General features: G+C 43.4%; 1 protein-coding gene and 1 long non-coding RNA gene across 2 annotated transcripts in view; both read right to left on the bottom strand.

Moving 5' to 3' along the window:
- Window positions 1-18,870, bottom strand: part of LOC147153939 (chemokine-like protein TAFA-3) — a 63,605-nt gene that overhangs the window by 7,697 nt on the left and 37,038 nt on the right. Inside the window, exon 3 of the mRNA XM_086038114.1 lies at window positions 2,221-2,370. Within this exon, the coding sequence (XP_085894240.1) occupies window positions 2,221-2,370 (150 nt within the window). The remainder of the gene's footprint in view (window positions 1-2,220; window positions 2,371-18,870) is intronic.
- Window positions 10,881-13,093, bottom strand: LOC147153940 (uncharacterized). Its single transcript, XR_015087839.1, has 3 exons — window positions 12,865-13,093; window positions 11,265-11,416; window positions 10,881-11,164 (listed from the first exon to the last, which is right to left on the bottom strand). It is a non-coding gene; the product is annotated as an uncharacterized LOC147153940 (long non-coding RNA).

Here is an 18,870-nt window from a genome sequence, read left to right as displayed (position 1 = left end):
GCCGTGTTTAGACTAGTGGGCCTGCATAGAACATATTCTGGAAAAAAATATGTTTGCGTTGATTTTGTAAGGTAAATTCAGAGTATTCTTTCTAAAACATTATACATGCATTATTATTGCTAAAATGTGCAAAGACCTACAAACTATGCAGTGCTCCATTGTAAGACACCGTTGAACTGTTTTTCACCATTCCTGAATTTTTGGGGCATGGCTGAAATTGCGCCACATAATGCATTTTGAAGTCCGGCATGCTTCGCTTCCTTTCGTTCGCAGTAGTGACCCTCCAGCGCAGTTGTGACACAATTTTGAAACTTCCTGCGACATACTTTGCGATTATTTGAATTATTCAAATTTGCCTGGGTTGTTAACAACGCTCTTTATTTAGAAATCAAATTTAGAAGGCTTCTTTATTTTCATGTTACAGGTACACCAAAAGTCGTATTATATGGACAACAGCGAGTGAAAACAACAGGAACTGATATGCTCAAGATGCAACGGATTCGTTATTCAATTAAACGGCATGACGGGGGGGTTTTCCCATGAAGGGTTGGGGTGGGGAAATTTGGGGAAATGATCTTCCTTGCGGCAAGTGCACAAATGTACTTGATGTTTTATAAGGCCACTTTAAACGTATAATGCTCCATGTCTTCTTAATTTACAAGTCCTCAAATAATAGTCAGAGTTCTCGTATTTATTATGTGCATCATGATCAAATGTAGGAGATCAAACCAAAAGTTGGATTGTTTGAATGCGTTTAGCTGACTGACTCATCAACTTTGTCTGCTGCGTTCTGAAAACAGCAACCAACCGGCCAGCTCCAAAACTGTCGTGTGGGATTTCATCAAGCGCCATCCGTAGCTGCAAAATATCGATTTGGCAGACACAGGAAAAGGAGAAAGGCACATTTGAAATGCACGTTACGCTGCATCTCTTGGGATTAGAATTATTAGCACTCCTCTGAAATGTAGAAAACAACAAAAATGAGTCACGTGCACAGCTTTCTTTGGCTGCCTGTGAAATTGAGTAAGCACAAGTAACACTTTGGACACGCCCCAAACAGGCGAGTGAAAAAAATGAAAAATCATCATCGAAGCCTGTGCAGCATTCTTTGTGGATTTACTCCATTTACATTTACTAATGCAATTTCTTTTTCCCACTAAACTTCTTCATCACATAAATTAACCCCAATTTGAAAGAGTATTGGCTTCACGTATAGAAGACTAAATATTTTATTCAGCTGTTCACCGACAGTATACATATGTTTATAAGCGGCGAATGCGGCTCACACTTGTGTGCCTTCTCACTCGGAGCAAGTTCAGTCTTTTGTATTGGTTAGTCAAGACATTTGGTAGAAAGCTCCAAATGTAATGCATTTTCGCACCCCATTTGAATGGCAACGATGTTTTTTTTTTTTTGTGTGTGTGTGTGTGTTTGTGAGTGTAGTCATTTTTGCAGCTTTAGAAGACGTACGACAATAACCTCAGGGACAGGTATGGATGTAAAGCAAGCAGAGTCAACATTCAAAAGCTAAGTTTGGCTAACCGGAAGTGACAGTACAGATATAGTCCGAGTAGTCGTATTTATATTTGGAATAAATGTGATTTTCGTTCAAGGTTTTTTGAACGTAATTGGTGACTGGTCAAAACGACGGAAATTCAGTCTTATACTTTTGCCTGGTCAAAACCGAATAACAGAGATTTTTATTGTTATGCTGTCCTGTTTTCCCTGTGTCTCTTTTTTTCATGTCATGACAGGTTTTTGCTTCCACCTGTTCTCGTCAGCCTGTTCCTGAAGTCTACCAATCAGCTTCTTCCAGCCACTCGTTTCTTGTCCAGGTGCACCTCGTTGTCTCGTCACTTTGCTTGCATTCAGTGGCCTGCTTTCTTGAAGTCTTAGTGGCTTCATTGTTGTGCGTTGCTGTTAGTCGTGTTTACCAAATCACATTATGTTTCCTGTCCGTTTGAGTTGATTCCCTGAACTTCTTTGTGACTTTGAAGCTTTCTTTTTATGAACTGGGCACATTTTACATTTTGGTAATTCCGGGCGATGTGCCTGGTTTGTTTGTTTTGGAAAACTCAAGCATCCCTGCAATTGGATCCTGCACTTTTTGTCACAAAGACGTGACAACATGTACATAATGTTCGTAAGCACTTGTTCACTCGTTGGCTACGGTCCAACATGCACGAAACAGAAGATGATTGGAGCAAAATTGGTACGTACCATCAACACAAGAGGGCATGGCCCGAGTGGTGCCAGCAACCTGCCCGGGGAAGCAGGAACATTTGACGGTTTGAGATCGCTCCTCAATCTTGTTCTTGTTGCAGCAGCGATGGGCGGCGATCACCTCGCACGTCCCTGCCTTCACGTGGACTGCACAACGCACACACAAACAAAAGCAGTCGGACTCATCACATCTCGCTTTAAAGTGGCCACTATGCACATAGTATGCAAAACATATATAGCAAACAATGACACAAAGTGGCTCGCATGTATTGAAAGGAGGGCAAAAAAGTAATTTGAGAGTATTTGTACGGGATTCTTTTCTTACATATTCAACGTATGCGCACTCAGACTTGAGGCAGGAACAAAGCTACAGTACATTTGAGTACATGGCCTTTTGATAGCAGCCTTTTGTATACGAAATGCAAGTTTTCAAGGACAAACATAGATATACAGTGTAAGAGACACCGCAATCCTGCGTGTCATGTTTTCATTTACACATTTATGTTTTCATACTTGTGTTTGTACATTTAATGATGTATTATGATCACAAGGAAGCAATGAATGAAAGAAAGAATCACACTTAGTGCCAGATGAAGAGAGAGGCTGTCTATGAAAATGTCACACAGTTGAACAGAGATTTGAAAGGTTGCACACAGTAATGAGAAATGGGCGTGAAAAGTACTTTGTCTTCTCTTTGATTTCCTATTTGAGTTTTGCCGGCAGCGGGCTATTACTTTTGGTTGACTGGTGTGCTGTACGATAAAAACAAGGCGAGCATCTGCGGGATATCTACTGTAAGCATTTACCCCCCAATATTACTTGCGCCCCACAAGCTACAGACAGCAAAATAGCAACAGTGTGGAATGTTGTTCAAGTCCGGGCGATGGCCGATCGGGACATGAGGACGAACCTTGGTGGCCACAGTGACCTTCTCTCGGGAGCCGCACACTAATGAACCCCACAGGATCACTTTTGATGACAATGTGACCTTTTCTATCTTTGATTTAGAGCCAATTATCATCAATTAACTACGCATGTCATTAAAGCCTCATTTTTAGTGCCCCCAATGCTGCCCCGTGTCTCCTAAAAAATGATGACATACAAATTAGTTAGCTAATGATGGCCGTGAAATGTTTTTATGTTCAGGAACTGTCTGAGTATGGCTTCATCACTGCAAGCATGAAAACAATGCTTGATACAATTTGGTGATTCCTATCGAGCGATAACTAAATACAACAGATGGACAAGTTTTCTATTTTTGTTTTTTTTTAATCACATGAGGAAAATCAACTGCGAAGTCCACACATTGTATTTTCGAGCCATGCTGATACAGTAGTCAGTGGTAAATACATTTTTTTTTTTTTTTTTTTTTTTTCTCTTGGTTTCATGTTTATTCTGACAGTAAACCTTAACTGGGATTAGCAATAAACAGCTTGAAGCCTCTTTTGGAAGAAGTGGTCACTATCTGGCAAACTTTGTTGTGAAGTGAGCCAAGTTGAGGTCACTGCCACCATGCCGCTGTTGTATCTCAAATGTTTGCTCACAAGTCTTCATTTCTTTCACTGAGACAAGTTAGATACTTGTTCATCCCTGCTCTCTTTCTCTTTGTATTATTTTAATTGGCAACTCATTTGTATCGCCTTTTCCGCTCTCTTTCTCTTTGTATTATTTTAATTGGCAACTCATTTGTATCGCCTTTTCCTTGCAGTCTTGACGAGCGTGTTGGTGCACATGTGGCTAAACTACAAATCAAAACAAGCACAGTAAATACCTTGGCCTTCAGCAGGCGTACATTCACAAGGACCATGTTTGGGCTCACTGGAGGGAGTCTGCGGCTGGTTGGGGGTTACCGGGGGCAATGTTAAAGAGAATTGAGGTAGAATTACATTTGCTGCCGTTAATAGGTGACGGAAAATGTCTTCAATGTGGGAGGTATTGCCTTGACACGCTCTAATTCAGTTCAAATGATACATGAACGACGTCGAATGATTTTAATTTTGATATTTTCATCCGTCGCAATGGCAATCCATGACTCTGACCGTCTTTTCTTTACAATAAATATTGCAGCTACTGGATGTAGACACTCAGTGCATCGAGGCCTGATCAGTCCCTATACCAACTGGACCTTGATATTCTAGAGACTGAAGCTAACCCGCCACCTCGTTCAGTGCTTCACTCACAAAGGCTAAGCTAACTCATTGTCGTGTGTGCAAAAACTAGGAAATAGCCTCTTGACTCATCTGACCCCAAAAACAGATGTAGCTTTATACTACATCAGCATTAGTTTCTGTAAGTTGCATTTTCAACGACACCATTAAGTGCTAGGCTATAATGATTGAAAAGAATCTCGAAAGATCACTGTTGAGTAGTCAGGCAGAAAGTTACTAAGTCTGTAGAACTACAAAATGCCGTTCAATGTCTTGTTGATGACAAATGATGAGTCACATTCTAGTGCAACTGCTTTCCTCAAAGTCCTCATCGTTTTCGTCTTTTTGTGCCACTATTTCATAGAAAAGCCTTCCCCTCGACACCATTTGTCAGCCTCAAGCACCTTTTTGCCCATACTGTGTCCTGCACTTAGCACAGTATTGTTCATCTCAGATCTTCCGTCAAAGATGGTTCACGCTTTTAATCATGCATTTGTTTCCCCTTTTTATCTAATTTTGTCCGTGGGGATGCGTCTCCATTGCTTTCAGGGCCACAACCTCTCATGCTACTGGTGGAGGCGTTAGCTGTCGTCCATCTGTGTGAGCTGGGGCCTTGCAAAGCCCTTTGTGACTCGTTGGTGATTCAGAGCTATTGTAGATAAATAAACTTGACATGACTCTCACTGTGAAGTTCACGCTTCTTTCTCATGACAACATGCTACTGATGTTCAGTACGTATACTGACAGAGGTGGGCATTCCGTCTGGCCGATGGACCGGTGCGTCTATCCGTCTATGACGGACGCTGGTTTTGTAGATGATAAACTTTAATTACAATTGCCATGCCTCCTCCGACTCTTTTTTTGAAGATTTGTTTGCTATCTGCCAAACTGCTGCTTGTTGTGAAGTGAGCTAAGTTGAGTTCACCGCCGCCATACAGTGCTTGTATCTCAACTTTTTGCCCTCAAGTCAAAGGAAATGTCAGCTTGGGTCTTAAAAAATGTGAAGTCCGGTCACTCGTATCACAAGGCTCCACTGTAAAGTCCAAAAGATGATGAGCAGGTATGGTTCTTAAAAGGCACACACAGACAAGTACGCTCTGAAAATAGTTGGGTTAAAAATAACAAAAATGGACCGATACATAAATTGACCCACTTTCTTGCATTGTTTTGTACAACACAGCCCATTTTGGTGTTGTTTTCTGCAAAAACAACCAAGAAAGTTGTGTCAAATTGACCCAAGTTGTGGATCGCTCCATTTTTGACCCAAAATTGTGTTATTTTTAACCCAAATGCTTTTAGAGCGTCTGTTTTGAAATGGCGCACAAGTTTAAAACACTTGCTCAGTTAATTAGATGACATTGCACGAATCGCAGTGCCATTGTGTGCGTGTGTTCACATCAGTGCATGTACGTCCATGCATTTATGCAAATAATTAGATTACATTCCACTGAGATGGGACCATCCGTTATGAATCGTAAACACCGTGCAAATTAAAATTCCGTTAGGGTGCCTGCCAAGACAATTAGCACAGAGAGAAAAGGGGGGGAACACCACATTCGACCACTCCTTGATTTCCCTCACCACTGTTTTTTGGCTCCCTGCCATGCCTAATGCTCTTTAAGATGTGCCCCTCTGCCCTTCGATGTATACTGCAGTATTTACATAGCAGTTATTTGAAAACCGGGCACAGGCTACCAGAACAACAAAAATGCACTCCCCAATACATTTCTGATGCACATGACTCGTGCGCATGAATACATTTAGCATTTGCAACCCCTAAAGGAGACTGACACACTAATGTCCCTCCGGTAATATAATTCTAGAGACCCTCATGTGGAAACGGCAAAGACACAAGAGCTGAATAAGCCACAGACCACATGCACATATTCAGGAGCAGTTAGCAGTTCCCGTAGACGGGCAAGAAATGCTTCATTTTATTCCACATTTTCGGAGAAAAATCACATTATGCATTGGCTGAGGGCGAGCATAGTTATTGTTGCCAGTGCTGGGCAAAATGTAATGGATTACAAGTTACTTTCATTTGGAAGTCCGATCGTACTTTTTCATGCGCACAAACGACACCCGCTGGTGTTCCATCGTCTCCGGTCCCCAATAAAATATTGTTGCCATGAGCGACCCCTCCCTTCGTCATCCGACGCACACACGCACGGCGTGTCTCGACATATTAGGAGAGGGCCCACTGCCACCATCGCTACCAGCATACGGCACACCATTGTGCGCTAATTTCAACTGCAGGCGAAACGCAATTGCATAGAAAATGTTAATACGCTCGCATGTATTAACACAACATTGCCAGTGAGGCATTAACCTGTGTGTGCGCGCGCGTGTGTGTGTGTGGCCCAGCTCTTTGAAAGCTTGTGTTAATTGCTAAATCCTGACTGGAGGTGACTTTCTACAAGCGCTCCAGGCATTTCCAGCTCTCCTCATATTTCGGCCTCCCTCCCTCCTCCTGTCATTTCCCTCCCGCATGGTTGGAAGATTTTGAAAGCTTCCCAGCGCTTGCATCAGTTTCATCCTTCCACATTGCTTTCCAGCCGACCATTTTCTGGGGGGTTGTCAGAAGCTGGTGTCTTTTTATCTTCTAGCATCAGGCTCCCTGTTTGTTCTTCTGTGTCATTCTGGAGAAAGCAGATGTAAAAATGATGGTCTTCACTCCAAACAGGGAGGAAAGATCTGTAGCACAGCAGGCATGTTGATGAGCATTGCATTCTGTGTGGATTCTCGTCCTGTCAAAGGAATAAACGCGGACACTCGTAAATGTCAGGTGGCGTGTATTTCACTTTAGCAGGTGTGTTGGGGTGTGCGTGTGTATACAGTATATAAATATATAAACTGTCTCTATGTGACGTCTGTGTGTGTGAATGAGTTATTGTTGTTGTTTATGTCACCGTGTTGTGGAGGTGTCATTGTGCAGATCGAGATAAATGGCTTGCTATCATCCTGCTTACGCTGCGTGAAAGATTGGACATTCTCATATGCTGCAATGCACACTGACACTCAACACAGCGCACGCACTCACTGGCATCTGCAAACACATCAAGTGGCTCATGTCAGGGATCCTTGCAGCTTTTCGATGTTTACTCGAGGCGGTGAGAAGTGATATTTTGTTATATAAGCACCTGGCGAGCTTTGTGCACTGGGGCACAGTCACAGGTAGAGGCCAGTTACCTCCATTCAACCTTGCTGGATTCTGAAAAAAAAAAAAACTCTTCGGTTTTTTTTTTTTTTTTTTTTTTTTTAGTACATTAGTATTTTTTTTATTGATATTCTGACAGTAAGTCCCACTTCCTGGAAGAGGTTGATCCCAGGATTTTTTATACACAAGCCAATAAATGTAGAGTGAGTAGGCTATATACCACATTTAAAGAGTATTCTGTTGGCTATAATGGCTACTGTTTTTCCCCCCTGTAAAGGAAGGCGAATGACGGACGACGGAAGGGGGGTACCCATGCTGCAGACGGATGACGAATAACGGACCTTCAATTTTATATATGTAAAGGCGGCACGGTTTTCTGCTGGCTAGCATGTCCGCCACACAGTTCAGAGGTCGTGGGTTCGATTCCGGCTTCGGCCTTCCTGTGTGGAGTTTGCATGTTCTCCCTGTGCCTGCGTGGGTTTTCTCCGGGTACTCCGATTTCCTCCCACATTCCAAAAACATGCATGGTATGGTATATGTATATATATATGTATATATATTCATAGCCATGATATCCAACATACATTGGTCTTCTGTAGCAATTGACCCATATACAGATTGAACAAAAGGGGTCCAAAGTATTGACCCTTGAGGAACCTCACATCATGGCCATTCGATCAGATTCAAAACTTTCAATTGTCCCAAAATAACTCCTATCCAAGTAGGACCTGAACCATTTTAGGACTGTTGCATTTAACTGAACTGAGCTCCAATAAGACTGGTACTGACACCTTCCCTGCATCAGTGGTCAATCTTATGTCATTTACTACTTTAATAAGAGCTCTTTCTATAGTGTGATGCGGTCAAAAACCTGATTAAAATTTATCAAACATTCCATTTGAGTCAAAAAAAAAAATTGCCGAGCCGATTTAAAACCACTTTTTAGACAGCGGTTAAGAAGGGAAGGTTTGAGATGAGGGTTTATAATTAGACAATTAGTCAAGTACATCTCCAGTTCAACTTCATTCAGCCCTTTAGGATCATTAAGTTGCTGTTGTGGCGTGATGCTGCCTCAGCACTGTTCACAATTTGGATAACGTTATGGCCTCCCTTGACAAAAGCTCCAATGGAATGGGATGATCTGTCTTGGTTCACATACACACACAATGTCGTTACCGCAGCCATTCCACTATCTCCAATCTCTGTGGAGTTTCCTCAAAGTGAGCAATGTACAGTAAAACAAGTATGTTTCTTTGAAGCCTGCATCACCGTGGAAAATAACTTTATCTAAAATGAGAAAACACTTTTGATCTAAATAATCCCACCCAGGCACCACAAATGCCAACCTGGTCTGATAAGACTGACAGCAATATAAGTGTGTACATGTTACACGTAGCACGTCTAATTACGGTAATGCATTCCCTAAATATGCTACAAAGGCTTACTGTACCTCATCTTAAGTCTTTTCACGTGCCCTCATTGGCCACTGAACATTGACTAATGATGTGATGAGCTCCGTGATTGGTGCATTAAGCCCATCAATTCGTAAAGGCGCGATTGTCTCGCATCAGCACTTTGCCTCACACTGCTTCGTCAGGACAGATCATTACGTTCTTCCACTCGTCTCCTCCTGTGCCTCTGCCGTTCTCTCGCGCCATCGCTCAGATGAAAGAGAAGCCCTGGCGTGTTTGCGGCCGGCCGACAGCAGAGCCAGAGGTGGAAAGATGAGAAGGGGAGAGGAGGAGGAGAGATGAAGGCCACGTTGGCTGATTAGTCACCGTTATAACTCTGTGGGAAGGCAACGGAAGAACCGCCACAGAACACTCGTGCCAATAATATCAATTCGAAGCATTCGACTTCTACTTTGGCCACATATCGTCACACCAAGACTGTCATTGCAATAATAGCACGTGCAACGTGCATATCGCTAAGACATGGGACACATGAATACATCCATATGGAATTGCATGCTTTTATCTGACTTCGTGGCTCAGCTTCAGAAAACAGATGAGCCGTGATTGGTCGTTATCTGAGCGCTGAGCCACTTCGATGTCATCTTCAGTCGACAGAAGTGACAAAATGGCCGCCCCCTGAGATGGCTAAAAGTGAGTGCATTGTGCTGCTTAACCTACAGTATATTCCACAAACGCAATATTAATCAGTATGCCGTATTTCAACTAGTGGGCCTGCATAGAACATATTCTGGAAAAAAATATCTTTGGCTTCCCCTTTAATTGCACATCGCCATCCAATATGAGAGCATTTTCTAAGGACATTATTCCCACTAAATTACTTGAAAAAATACATACTGTACAGTATATAACATAATACATGCAGTATATAGTAGATATACAGGAGCGGCCGTGGCTCAGAGGGGAGAGCGGGTCGTGCAGTAACTGAAGGGTCGGCTGTTCGAAACCGGCTTTGTCCTTTGACTGGGTGTGAATGTTTGCTGATGGTCGAAGGATCCGTATATAGAGGCGTCACTCTATGGAACATTTTCATGGGCATGTCTGGAAGGTGTCCAGATCCAAATTTCTCCCACCACCCCACAGACAGCTACGGATACTGAGACAAATAATCATTTTCACTGCCACCAATATTGCGTTGACATTTTTTTGGGGAACTATCATCATTAACAAGTCTCCGTAAGCGGGCTCACTTTCTAAGCAGAGATGTCTGTCGGTGCTCGAGTGCTTTTGTGACGCATTAGTATTTTCTTGAGCGCATGATGAATGAGAATTATGTTTGTCAGTGGTTTTATTTGAGTCGGTCTCTACTTTTTGTGTTGTTCCATCGCTGTTGATCTGACAGCACTCTCAGCCGGTAATGAGTAGCATTTTGAGGACAAATGACTTTCATTTGCGGACTGGTGTTGTGCATTAGTGTACATCTGTTTGAGGCTTTTGCAGCATTGAGTGAAGATGTAGACTGATCGTTATACAGTATTTGCACGCTGGCCATAAGTTGGCAAACTGCCGACTATTTAGCAGCTATATACCTGTCACTTAGGAACAAAAAGGAGAGTCTAATCTCTGAATGTTTTACATTGGGTACAAGCACGTGAACAGACGTTTAAGAGGGCACTCAAAACAAAAAAGGCCACCCATCGCCCGCCAAAGCGGTTTATACACTAATAGAAAAATCAGTTGTATATATTTAACTTATTTTATTAACTTAACTTATTTCTTTTAATCCAAGCAACGCAGTCAGCAATACAACTATTAATAAAGGAGGTGAAGGGATGTTACAGTGCATATAAAAAGTCTACACACCCCTGTTTAATTAGTGGTTTTTATCTGATACACAACAATGAGACCAAGATAAATAAGTGTAAACTTATTTTCCACTATTTATGTGAGGTATAACCATACAAATTTGTTTAAAATTAAAACATCTGTACGATAATCTGTTTACACAAGTGCACACACCCTCTCTTATAAATGGGGAGGAGGTTTGCTTCAGCACATTCGCATTCAAAACCGGTCAGGACACACGGAAAGTGCCTCAAATGAATCCAGAATAAATTCCCGCTGTTTTTGTAGGCTTTTTCAGTCATTTTTGTAGTCACATCTTCCAATACTTGCCCATGTCTGCAGAGACCTTCCGCTTCACCAAAGGAAAGCATCGTTCAAAGCTTTTTGCCAGAGAAAAAGCAACAACAAAAAAAAAATTTGCAAGGCATCAAATGTACCAGCAACACAGTGAAGGCAGAGAAGATAGAGCAGCCACTTTACCAAGAACTGGATCTCAAGACGGAAGAATTAGCTTTCCAAAAATCTCTCTGTGGCCTTTCCTTGAGGTGACTGTTCCCTTTTGCCAAGATTCCAGGAGGGCCACTCTTGTGGGAAAGACTGATTAGACCCTTACCAGGCACGATCAGTGTAACCTAAGTGGGTGTTGAACACGAAAGCCATAAGACTCACTTACGAGGCAGTAGGCGGCTGCCATGTCATTACATGTAGAAATAAAGGCGTGCACGTCAAACGAAAGATGACAATCAAATTGTACAGTATGTGTGATAATCGATGACCTAGTACTGTATTAGTACAACCTTGCCCAACATGATGGCTAGCTGTGTGGAGTTTGCATGTTTTCCCAGTGCATGCGCGTGCACTTCCTCCCGCATTTCAAAAGACACTAAAGACTTTAAATGTGCCGTGTGATTTTCTTTTGAAGTCACGAAAAAGTTTGACAGCATTGCTTCAGGTTGAAAATGTTGAATTTCACGGCAGAGTGCAGTTCAGATCATTTGAGAAAGTTGAAGACATTTTACATGGGTGCACATTAGCATGAAACTATACAAATGCTCAATAAATATTTAGACAGTACAAAACACAAACAGGAACATTGTCCAGAAGGAAGCAAAGTTATTTCTGGAATATCTTGCTGCCATTAAAAAAAAGAAGGAAATTTCAATTAATCTGAGCCAAAATAAGCATAAAACACTCAGTGAGGGATTGAGTGATTTGTGCTTTAGTGCAACCCAGAGAGTATTTACAGTGGTGTTCTGCAAGGATTAGTTGTGTGTGTGTGCTTGTGTGTGTGTGTGAGAGGGAGAGGATTAGTAAAGCTGCATTACTGCTGTTTTATTTAACTCACAACAGCAAAAGACTAAAAATAAAAGCCTCTTAACCACATTTAGGCAACATGAGAGGCCGGGCTTGACAGCTAGACAAACATGATGTTTGTGTCCTTTTAAAGACACGAGTTGGAAAAGGATACGCACGAATGCACACGCAGATGTTCTCACACGCAAAACTTTCTGTATTTAATCTCTAATCTAGTAATCTGATGAAAGTTGCCCTGCAAGCATATGCCAACACTGTGTCATATTAGTTAATGCGAGAGTAAGAGTGCAGCATATGCAGGCAGAGAGCAGACTGGGAAGCTTGCGTGGAGAGGCGAGGATTACAACCAAAAGACCAGAGGGGAGAGAGCTGCGGAGAAAATGAGAGCCATGTGCAGACGCAGCACATTAGCTGGCCTCGTCCTCGCTGTCCATCTTCTTCCTCGCATCGCTATTGATCACAGTGCATCAGTCAAGAAAAGAGCGCGCCATCCGTCAGGCCAAGACTCCCACGGCTGCTCTGAAGACGACTGAGGCGCCTCGCCGCTGTGCACGCTAACACCCAAAAGATGCGAGCACGTCATCTCCAAGGCGCAAATGTTCAGACAATGAGACACACCGAGCCTTGACATACAAGCCACTCGATTTAGAATTTCGGCAAGATGCGAGACGTCCGTCGCAAGAGTTTTTTGCTTTCAGTCGTGAGCAAAAATCTGAGGTATGGGCACAGGTGACTAAAAGCACAAATTATTAATATTGCGCCTTACCGAGTCAGTAGTCAAACACTTGTGGGTGTGTGGGGGGTATATCTGTATTTGTCATGGTTGCGGCGTAGAGGACCCAAATGCAGGGAGGCAGGGCTTACTGAACAAAACTATTCATTAACAAAAAAAAAAAAACAGCATAAACAAAGTCCTGAAAAATCCCAAACTCAAAGAAACACTAGAAACAAAACGCAACACTAGGACAAACGAAACGACATGACAGCGACAACAATCCGACCAGGACTGAACGAAAACTAGGAACTTCAATACGGGCATACTGATGAGACAACGAGAAACACCTGGACGAGACACACAAGGTAGGAGGGAGCTGATTGGCTAACACTAGGCGGTGGAAAACGTTGAATTCTTTTTTTTTTTATTTTCAGAAGCTACATTATCGAGTGCTGTTATTCTCATTAAAAACACAATGCAATACTGTTGGTTGTTTTTGTCTTTTTTTTGCATTTCATCTTTCAAAATCCCTTTTCGGGACGTTTGCAGCACTGACGACTATTTTGGATCAGGAGCGCCTCGTTAAAGCTGCATGAGCACAACCGAAAGACATTTGTCAAGGTTCCCCTCTAATGGAGGGCTCCGTGTGGCCGCCACATGTTTTCAACGTGCACATCTTGAGCTTTTATATAGGATGCGGATGTGGGCCATACATTATTCACAGCTTCGAGCACTTCTGGGAGAACTATGGAGAAAATCCACTCATAATCTAGTCAAGGCAACTTGAGGGATTCATAAGAGTAATTAAAGAGGCGACAGGTGATCTTACTCTCGTCATCTTAAAATACATGTCAGTACTGTACTCGAGGTCAGTCCAGCACTGCTGGACAATACGTACCAATGAAAATATTGGACTGAATTTTAAGTTGTGGGGAGATTTTCCAAACATCCGCTCATTTGCGGCATCTCATGAGACGGCAGAACCAAAAGGGGGGCGGGGGGTCGGACATGGCAGAAACGTAAGCCAGAGGGGGACAGCCTCATGTTGTGCCTTACTCCAAATGATGTTTTGATGTTGAAAGCAGTCATCTTAAAACTTTTCAGAAGTATTATAGTTAGACGACATCATCGTCATCTGTGACAGTTCAGCTTAGCGAAGGTTGTGAACACATTTCAAAAGTCCTCTTGATAAGTCATATTAATACGTGTTCACCTGGTTCAGTTTTCATCATACAGTTTAGATTTTTTTTAAAGATATTTCAACTGAGATGTTGATTCTATCCCAGTTCAAAGGCATATTTTGCATAGATTTTGTTTATCTGACTATATTTGTTTTTCTTGGTAAACTAACTTGTTACTGTTTGGGGGTGTGAGATCATCCAAAACCTGATATATTACTATAATACTAATGAAAAATTAATCCAAGAAGAAAGCATAACATGTTCGATCTGACTGTGGTTTTCATATAAAACATTTAAAGCTAAAAGCGCAAATTAAAATGCATATACTGTGGTCCAGCGAAGACCACATGTGCCGTGAGCAAACACACAAGAACAAACAGCACTGTACCGCCCACCAGGCAAACACCTCTGGAGGGCCAAATAGGAATGGACTCATAAACAACAAAGCGGCAAAGTTGCGTTTGGGTGGGAAGAAAAGGGAGACAGACGATATGGAGGAGGAGGAGAAAAGATAAGGAAAAAAGTTCCCTCTGTCTCCCTGCTACAGCAGGAATTCACGCTGTGCAACCTGATTGAAATTTCCTGCTTTTAATAGCCGTGAAATAAAGCAAAAGTCGGAAAGAGGAGGCTCAAAGTGCCGCAAATTACAAGGCAGAAGTGAAGACGTCGAGTAGAACTGAAAAGATCAGTGTGAGAAAAGTGCAGATTTGGAAAGAAGTGACTTGAATGAAAAGTCTTGTATTATTTTGAAGCTTGTGTGAGCAATCATGAGCATGTTATCATGAAAACAATTCCTCTCACCCGGTTCCACATAAACAGCAACGATTTGCGGGACTGCAGCACACAACGCGTAGCACTCTCAAAGGCAGCAGCAAGACACAAGGAGGTCCTTTTTCCTCCATGAAGCAAGAAACTAAGAAGACTCCGTTTAGCCCAATGAGAACGTCTTTACGGACCTTGCTGTGTCCAAGTATCCCGGGAGGGTTCGAAAGCAACGTCTAATGGATTCGTGGCCTGATTTCAGAGGTGCGCCGTAGCAATTTTGCTCATTTGGTACGACTGAGAAGAGCCGGCCTTGGGGAGTCAGCTCCTCACAGGCTGCTTCGGGTCCGTCAGCTGAGCTGTTCACGTACAAGCCATGAATCACCTCGGAGCTAAGTTCACCACCTTTCCACTGTCATTTATACATTATTTTCAGCATGTGTCTTAAGAAAAACAGCTCAACACGTTTGCCTCCTGCAGAAAAAGTCATTTGGGCTGTTTTCTAATCCAGTGTTTCTAACGGCGATTAGCGCAAAGCTAATGTTGCTAACAGTGATTAGCGCGCACCTTATTCACTATTTCTTTTCAAATATCATCCCTTCTAGTGAAAGTTTAGTCGGAATCATCGCTGGAAGCCCGTTTAAAATTAGAGGCGGACCGGCCTACAGACTTTTTTTAGCCCTGGGAAAAAAGACGAATGACGGAAGGGCAAGGCGATGCAAATGTGACTCCGGAATTTGTAAATGAAACGGAGCAGGATTACAACGGGGCCGTTTTCAGATGGCAGCGAAAAACAATGTTTTACCGTAAACAATAAGATGTTCAAATATGTGGCTCGCTTTTCATTTTCATCAGCGTCAACACGTCCTGAAAAACTGAAACAATGCTTCCAATTCCATAGGATGAAATACAGTATGTTCAACCCCTGCTGGGAGAGGCTCCAGCGTGATCGCCGCCCTTGTGACGAGAAGCGCATCGCAAAATGGATGGATGCACAAATATGTTCACCGTGAAAAATAACGCAAATGGCCAACATAAGCATTGAAATTTGGCAGACAGTTATCCTCTATTGGCATTTTAGTAACTTCAAAAAAGATATTTATATACCTTTTAATTATAGCTGTGACAATGTAACTTTGTGTAATTGCAATATTGCTAGTCATCGTAAGCTTCTACTGTCTTGGATGTGTGATGTCGATTTTGACTCGGGCTCGCGCGTATATTTTCTGGCCATAGAAACGGCTGCATTAAAACCAAGACCTGAAGTGAACAGTAAAGACCAAACTTGATCGATGGCTGGGAGCAGTTGCATCTAGTGTAGTCGGACGAGTCTACTATGCCCCAAAAGCGGCCGCTTGCTCCTTCCTCCCGACCCGCATAATCAATATTTCATTTGGATGCCAGGGGGAAACGGCAAGAAGCCAAGGTTCCCCTGAAGGGGACATTGGCAAAACGAAGCATGCCTGATGGTCTTCCATCAGATGTCATCAGCCTTGTGTGTGCTTCATTTGCCCTTTGTCACATCATTGTGTTGCACTGGTGGAACACAATGAGCGCTTTTGGCTGTTTTGCTTTTGTTGCCGTCAAACGCATTCCATGTGTGCTAAATCGTGCTTTGAGCTCTTTTGCTTTTGTTTGTGTCCGACTCGTCACGCGTTCACGCCCGGTGCTTCGCGTCTTATTCGAGGCAGCCTCAGCTGCCTTATTTGGCCTGTCGGCCTGCACCATTACACCTGTAAGCACACTAATAAATCAAGTTGTTTTGCCTTCATTCGCTGAAACTCTAAAAAGCCGAGCCTTCCTGGTGAGCCTGATGGCTGATTTTCGGGCTGGTGGCTCTAGCCGCTAAATAATTGAAAGGGATGATGTGGAATCACAAAAAAAGCATGAACTTCTGCTGAGCTTGACTTGCCGCAGCCAAGTGTAAGCTGTTGTCACGAGTCAACGCAGACACACTTGAAATGGGAAGTATCAATTGTGAATAGAAATGAGTCTGTTGTGGCAAGTCTCACACTGAAATGTATCCATGCAAGCTCATCTTACAATATTACCCTTAAATTGCTCCTAAAAATGAATCCTAACTTCCACTAATACACCAGGTGAAACTTAGCTCCGCCCCATACAAAGATCTTCGTCCCATTATCACTGGGTCTCAACATGCCCTGCCATGAAAATGAAGACGGACCTTTTTTTTTTTTTTTACATCAAGCGCACGTGCGCCTCTCTACGAAAAGAGGGCCCACAACGTGTAACGCTCTGTTTTCATTTTTGGTCTGACAGTAAACTTCAACTGAGAGTGCAACATTAGTCCGACAGTAAACTTCAACTAAGTCAAAGCAAAGTAAGTTGGCCAATAACAGCATAAAGAAGATGTCAGGTCACCGGTATCTCAAGGCCCCGCTGCGTTGTAGCCTTACTCAGTTGTGTGCTTAGTTTGATGGCATACCTCTCCTATGAACAGGACTGTTGATGGCCATGTCAAAATATTTTGATCGCCATCCCATCAGATTGCGAACCCCGCCGAGATCAGGTTTGAGTGCTCCGAAGCACGAACTGGCCCGCTTGGAGGCTCAACGTGAGCAAAGGCTACTGACAGAGTAAGTGCCTCTTCTTGTTTGGACCAGCAAATCTAGTTCAAATCTTCGTAAGTGCTTGCACGTTTGTCAGCATGAAACTTTCACATTTCTAATTTTCAGTGTGAATTTTTTATCAAGCCATATGGAGTCATGTTGTGAGAGAAGCACAGAGTGGAGCTTAAGTGTGGAGCATCTTCTAAAGAGTGCAGACAGCCTGTCTCCCAACATCACATTAAAGCGCAAGTTTGACGATGTGGGCCAGTGTGCACGTGTGACTTCTTCCTCCATGTGGACTTGCCAGCGCACACTCCTGACTGACTGCGCTCGCATGAGAGCGGTTTCTGTCTGCATCTTCGCTCAAACTCCGCCTCTGCGTGAGTGCAGACGAGATGCCTTTTTGGAGGAAATGAACGTCTTTGTGGCCCCTCATCAACGGCGTTATTGCCGTCGATAGATTTTGAGTCAATGAGCCGAGAGTGTGTGGTAAAGTGAGCACATTAAAAAGTATTCTGCGATTCCTTCAAGTCCAAGCCGAGCTGTTTGGACGAGAGCGAGCCAAGGCCCAAATCTGACTTGATTGGAGTCCGTATGAAGGATATCTGCGATCTCTCGCCTCTTTATCTGCTTCAAGCCTCGGCCGGACGGTGTGGGAGTGTTCCGCCGCACAGCCGACAGGTTCTAGCTTAGGAAATCGGCCCTCGTCCGAGGCGTTTTGTGTTCTCCGATATTCTCTGCTTCTGCGGGGTTTCTCCAGGCGCCCACTTCAAAGAATCAAGCGTGTTTGGTTCAATCAAGTCTCTAAGTCGGGGTTCTCCAAAGTCGAGCCCATGGCAAAAAAAATAAATAAATAAGTGAGGGGTGTTGTGGTTGCACGGCAGCACAAGTGGTTCCGCCCGTGCGACGAGCCGTAACTGGATTGATGCTGTGAATCCCTTTTGACAACGTGCTCCGCAATCAATCATGAATTAAAAGGAGCACCGGGACACCACACACACCTTCGCACAGCCAGCTGCTGTTCGACTGACATCAGCGTGATCCCATCCAGGAAGGGCGGGCTACGTCAGACAAAAACGCGGCAAACATCCGCGGATAATGGCAGCTGGAGAACATTGGAGGTAATCTTTTGTGCTCATCGAATCACGTATATGGCCATTTGCGTACCTGCTGACGTCAGCTCCCACAAAACGGTCCGATGATAACAATAACAATGCGCGCCCGCTCTCAGTCAGCCACTGTGTGGAGGTGAAACCCAAACTGGCGTGGAGAAGCGAATGCGTTGAGCGGTTGTGACAATTAAACGCAGCAAAGACAATCAGTTGAGATGAAGGGCAGCCTGTCCAAAGGCTTCTCACCACACGGAAGCCAAAGGCACAGCTTAACATTTGCCAGCCATCACTCTTCATCATCGAAGCTCAAACCAAACGCACAGTAAAGCCCACCTGAATAACTTTCTTGCTGGCGCCTCAGGTGATGGTGTCATTGCTTATTAGTCATTTTGGCCGGATGTTGTTTTGGTGCCTGCTTTGCTTGTTGGGTTT

This window comes from Filicampus tigris, chromosome 1 (assembly GCF_054856515.1).
Source record: "Filicampus tigris isolate MCC_2025a chromosome 1, RoL_Ftig_1.0, whole genome shotgun sequence".
NCBI classification, from domain to species: Eukaryota; Metazoa; Chordata; class Actinopteri; order Syngnathiformes; family Syngnathidae; genus Filicampus; species Filicampus tigris.
The sequence above is the reverse complement of the archived record's forward strand: the minus strand, read 5'-3'. Positions and strand labels throughout refer to the sequence as shown.